At 30.8% G+C, this 6,241-nt stretch overlaps 1 protein-coding gene across 1 annotated transcript; it reads right to left on the reverse strand.

The window, feature by feature from the left end:
• Positions 1-2,030: 2,030 nt before the first annotated feature.
• Positions 2,031-3,482, reverse strand: LOC114756787 (dirigent protein 18-like). The gene is made up of 2 exons (XM_028945731.1): positions 3,143-3,482; positions 2,031-2,437 (listed from the first exon to the last, which is right to left on the reverse strand). The coding sequence occupies exons 1-2, from the start codon at positions 3,480-3,482 to the stop codon at positions 2,031-2,033; spliced, it is 747 nt and encodes a 248-aa protein (XP_028801564.1).
• Between the last annotated feature and the right edge of the window lie 2,759 nt (positions 3,483-6,241).

The following is a 6,241-nucleotide window of genomic DNA, read 5'->3' on the forward strand; positions in this document are numbered from 1 at the left end:
GAAAGCAATTTATCCAATGACTAAAAAACAAGAAACAATTACTAGATTAACAGATCATCTAATGAACAAAAGCCATGGCGCAGGCACGTACCTCTCACGCTTTCAAATTTGCTGCAAAACAAAAAAAGTGAAAGAGCGAAGTGATAATAAAGAAAATAAAAACAAAAGATCAGCTCACATAACGTAAATTGAGACTTGAATTGCAAAACCACCAAGAAAGGGGGAAAACACTGGGGTTGTACTGTTGGAGAGACCACGTGGAAGAGTATAAGCACAATTATGCGTTAGCCATTGATCGAGTAAGAGGAGGTTACCTTTGCTCATCCAAATGGCTTTGTCACATCTCATTGGAGCAATTTAACAATAATAAAAACAAAACTTCTAAGGGATTTGCCCAATATTCAAATAACCTATGCCTCTATCTCCAACGAGAGATATTTATAGGCTTGGGCAAGAATCTCAAGATCTTGTTTGAACAAAGCGAAAGTAAGAGAGCATCTTAGGTGAACTACCCTTCCCCATAGAAATTATTTTTAGGTGATGAGATGGAGAGAAATAAAAATAACAACATTAATATTATGTTTCTCTACCTGTCTCTCTTGCTTCCTTTCTCTCCGGACATCTTTGTATGTCTTCCTATAACTCTTACTCCCTTATTTATAAGCTCCAATTAGGCTCTTTTAATTTTTCTTTAATTTTCATTTTCTATTTTCTCTCAATTACAACTCAAAACAACATTTCCCATTTAAGTTCTGATTTTTATTTAATTTTTATTTTTTTTATAATTATGACCCCAAAAGACACTTCTAATTGGGGAACTAATCAACTTTAAATGAGAGATTTTTACCTTTATCTTCTGATTTTTCTTTATTTTCTTCTCATTTTTCTCTTTAATGTGTCCACCCCATATTTCCTAATTTGGGGGTTAATCAACAATTAACCATATCTTCCCTTTTTATTATCAATTATGGTGGGAAAGATATTCTTACTTGATTTTTTTTTTTTTTTGGGGAGATTTTTATAATTGTTCTCCAAGGAAAAATCAAGGAGTATTTTTCCATTATCATTTCTATTATTTTTAATGTTTTGTTTATTATTTAGTGGGCTCGGGTACAATGGGTGTTTGTTTACAAGTCTCAAGTTCAAAGTGATCTGAGGATATTTTGAGTTATGCCAAATAAAAAAATATGGCCCTTGAGAGAAGATGAATAAATAAAACTGCCATATCAAGGGACAACTTTCAAGACACACCACAATATGTAACTTATGTTTGGATGGAGTGAAAATTAAAGGAGAGAAAAACTTAAAACAAAAGGGAAAATCTTATAACTTCATAATATTTCAGTTTGATCTCTTAAATTTATAGAGTATATTTCGAGTTTTATACATTATTCTCAAATAATTATTTTTTTATAAAAATTAAACTTAACATGTCAATATTTGAGTTTGGGAATGCATTATCACCCGTTAAAATTTTAATTTTGGTTTCTGTTTAATGGTATTCAATTTTTTCTCCAAAAAAAGGGCATTTTATAAAGATGAGCAAAATAAAACTTTGAATAAACTTAAAGAACCACCAAATATACTTTTTGCTAAGAAAAACGAAAGAAAATTTTTTTTTTCTTTGTTTAGATCGTGACGAGAAAATAGTGAGAAGAAAATACAAGCACGAGAGAATAGAGGGGCAGAGACATAAAGATGAGTCATATGATGACAATGTAATGTAAATCGAGCCTCAATTATAGAACAAATGCATGAAGAGTTTATTAAGATTTTGACTTGGAAATGACAATATTTTACAAGCCCTAACTTGTAATGATCAGCAAACAGTGCCAACAAAACCCTAAAGTTCCATAAAAATATTAGAGAAACGACTACGTTATTGTGTGTGGAGCGTACAAGATTTCAAGTACATTCTCCAATATAATCAAAATGACAAAAAACACAATCGAATTTCCACCAAATTAAAGGGGAAAAAAGAAGAAGAATTAAGAAGAAGAAAACACAATCATCCAACACAAACACAGCTTCTAGTAGTGATTCAAATGAACAATGATTCTCAACAATGTCTCTGCACCATCAGTGGCAATCTGTCCTGGAGGAATAAGAGACCTCACTTCTGCAAACCCTCTTGCATCCTTAAACTTACCGGTCCCACCAGTGACCGAAAGCCGTGACATGGTGCTTCCGATTTTATAAACGCCGTAGAAGTTCAAGCTATCGCCGTATTCACCACCTTCGAACATGGCGGTGAACACCATCATCTGTCTGCTTCCATCTGCTGAACTTGCCACATAAATTCCCTGAGCTCTTCCAATTGCTTGTGAGCCTAACTCTGGTTGTGATGTGAGAATATCATCAATCACTGTTATTGTTCCAAACCCTAACCCTAGTCCATCAGCTGCTATCTGGCTCTGCAGGTTGTTTTGGCTGTTACCTACAAGTGGAAACAATTTAACAAAATGGGGATTTGTCAGCGATTTAAATTTTTGGGTGCAATTCAACTGACATTTACAAATTACATACACACAGTTTAGCAAAATTCAAGGAAATCACGTGCCATTTTTTTTAAAAAAATTGCTGTGACCTCTTCCTAAAACAAAAAAGGAGATGATATAATCTTCTCTTAATTTTGTTAAAATAAAACAAACTTCCCATCAAAATACAAAGTAAATAACACTTACCACAACGTTTGTTGAAATTACAAATTTTTATTTTTTTAAACAAAATTTGTATTTATTCCAAAAAAACAAAATAAAAATGCATGATGGTTACAGAAGTTGAAGAAATGTTTTGTGTTAGTTTCGACATTATAGATAAATTTAAGAAATTTAATTTTATCAAATTTAGGATAAAAGATGCATCTTGCATATATATATATATATATATATATATATAAATAGCAATCGTCAATCTTATATGAGAGGTGAGTAAATGAAATTAAATAACCAATATACTAACAGTAAACCCGAATTGCTTGAGTTATTACTCGATTATAAAAATTTTGGAAAACGAATTTAATTAAAACTCAAAAAGCTAAAAATATCACATGAGAATTCACAAACGATATATATATATTTATATTGATCACATTAGGTTCTTTCAACTAATAATTTTGCCTAAAGATCCAAAGTGCAATTACCTGCAAAAGTAGTACCAGATAAACCAGAGGCCAAGGGAATACCAGTAACTCCATTAACAGTGGGAAGAGCACCATTGGCATTAGGAATTGGGATTCCTCCTTCTGGAGTCTTAAAACCTACAGGGCTCGCAAATGGCACTTGACCACTGTAAATGCTTCCCAATAAGCCTGTTGTAGGACGAGCCGTAGGGTTACTACCTCCCACAATATCATGAAGGTACATCTCTATCACGCTCTCTTTATCAGCTCTGATGGCCACCGCCGCCGAAAGAACTGAAGCAAGCAACCACAATAACAGCACGAGGGACTTTGAAGAAGATGGTAAGAAGAAGAACTCCATGATTATATATTTCCTTTAGAGATTAATGAAGGTTGTATAAGTTTTTGTGATATTCCTGTGTTTGGATGAATTTGTATGCATGGAATTGGAATGTTGGGGTTATATATATAAGCTAGGGAGGGAATTGAATTTGCTGGAACAAAAGTGAATTGGAGGAGTTGTTGTAATTAAAGGGGAAAAAACAATGTAAGACAATAGTGGTTAGAAGAGATTTCAAATAATTTTAATATTTTTCACGGTCAAAATTATGACCAATGGGTGTTTAAAATATTGTTTTTCCATCAGCTTTGGTGTTTCATGGTCAAATTGTTGCATCGATCAGCACCACTAAATTGGGAAATGTTTCGGTTATGATCGATAGACTAATATATTCACACACATATGCACTACCTCTAGTCCTTGATATCACCTGGAGTACTTAATATAAGAGCTAGTTTATTATAAATAGGATAAAAAGGATAATTAAATTAGTTATTTATAATAAATAAGTATTATTTTTTCTAAAATATCTTTACTAATAAAATATATTGGCTAGAACTACTATTATTACAAGAACTACCTTAGAAAGAAAATAGATAAATATGAGAGACAAAATGAATTAGAGTCTTATATTTAGGACCAAAATAAAAGTCAAATTAAACGAACTTTTGCATTAAGGATCGGAAGTACGTAGTGTTCAGTTGATTAATTTGAAAAAATTACTTAAATTACTTTAAAGTATTTATATTTTGACTAATTTGACTCAGTTATAAATTGATATATAATATAATGATACACGTAAGTATTTTAAAGAGATTATGTAATATAGGTTAAAAGTAAGTAATTTAGTAACTTTTTAAATCTCTCTAAATTAATTAACTAAATCTTATATTAAATATCAGAGGTAATGTGTATATTAAATTGTTAATGTGCCATGAGAGTGGAAGGAAGTAGGCTCATGACACGTGAGAGCAGCAGGTGCGAAATAGAGCAAAATCCTTGATGTGGCAAAAGAAAGTGAGATTTGTAGTCAACTACTCCGTGGTCAACTAGTCTTTGTATTCAGAAATTAAGAAAAACAAAAACCCTTTTGATGACAGAAGAAAGTTCGACCTATAGTCAACTACTCCATGGTCAACTGGATAAAGGGCCAAATCTATGCATTAACGTTGAATCAACTAGTTTTGATAATACTTAATAAAACTAATAAAAAGATTGTTTTATAAGGTTTATTGCAAATTACATCACAATGAACGAGTTGAAGGATTTAACGCAGTGAGGGAAGATTTAGAAACTTGTGAAGTTTTAGTACTTTGAATCTTGCTATCTCTTATAAAATTAAATAATCAACAGTTTTGTTTTGGAGTCCAAACTGCACTTGGGTCCAAAAAGTATTCAAACAAGCTTCAAATGTTTATGAAACTATGGTTTGGCATCAAGACTATGATCTGACCCAATTAAACCATGGTTTCACCAGAAACAAAAAAAATTTTTGCTTTCTAGAGGGTTAAATGTGATCATTGCGTAGTCATTGCAGTGCCAAAGGTTGGCCAACATGGTATGTGTAGTACAGCAATACCCTTTATCAAAAATAATAGCTCATGTTTAAAATCTTTAAGGTAAAATAATAGTTTTCTGTTAGTAAAAAAATAATCATTTTTCTAAAAACATATTTAATCTTATATTTTTATAAATATATACCCATATTAATTATGAATTAATTATATTTTTTATATATTATTTATTATGTTGGCAAAAATATATATTATTAATAAATTTAGTACTTCAAATAAAAAATATAAATTACAATCTATCTTTTATATGTAATTATCATATTAATTTATGTTCTTTTTAATAATTTGTACATGAAAAAGGTACTTCTTATAAAAACTATCCAAACACTCTCATTTTATCGAAATCGCTTTTTTTTTTTTTCATAAAATCTATTCTTCCAAAACCTATTTTCAAAATAACCTTTTTCCCGGAATTTATTTTTCATATCATAAATTAGTTTTATCCAAATAGCCCCTAATAAAACATGCATAGTGATAAAATTTATCGACAAAATTTGTCAATTCGTCGCAAAACAGACTAGCAGCGAAGTTATTTTTTTTTACATTGTTTTAAAGAAAAGGAAGATAACATATGTTGGTTTTACAGGAGTTAGAAAGCAATAATTAAAAAAAATTCACACTAAATTCCTACTTAATGCATTATATTCCCCTTTTGATGAAAACGTGTTTCCACTCTTTCATGCTTCCAATTTAATGTGTTATTCTTGCTTCAAAATTTTAAATCTTAAAAAAAATTCTAATAACACGTAAGAGCAAAATCCTCAATGACAAAAGAAAGTGTGATCAATAATGAACTACTCCATTGTCACCTCAACGAAAAAGGCCTAATTATTGGGGTGATCTATGGATCTGGTTCTCGATCTAAAGTATTTTATATCTTGATAAATTGTGAGAGAATTATGTGAAAACAATCCTTATAAAAATATTAAAACATGATGAGAAGAAAATTTTTTTCCGAAAATGGTGTCATTTTGTACGAACAAGTAAAAATTTTAAAAAGATAGTTACAAAAATGTTTGAATGCCTAAACCGATAACCCGGCCAGCCCATCCACCCACACAATTTAAGAGCCGGGGGGGGGGGAGAGAGAGAGGAGAGAGAGAGAGAGAGAGACTAATCTCACTGATTTTTACGCCATAGATATCAAGAGAAAACAAAAATGAAATTTTCTATGTAACAATTTATGCAATTATAATCCAAAAAAGA

Source organism: Neltuma alba, unplaced genomic scaffold (genome assembly GCF_004799145.2).
Source record: "Neltuma alba isolate B1F8T4 unplaced genomic scaffold, ASM479914v2 tig00010504_pilon, whole genome shotgun sequence".
NCBI lineage: Eukaryota > Viridiplantae > Streptophyta > Magnoliopsida > Fabales > Fabaceae > Neltuma > Neltuma alba.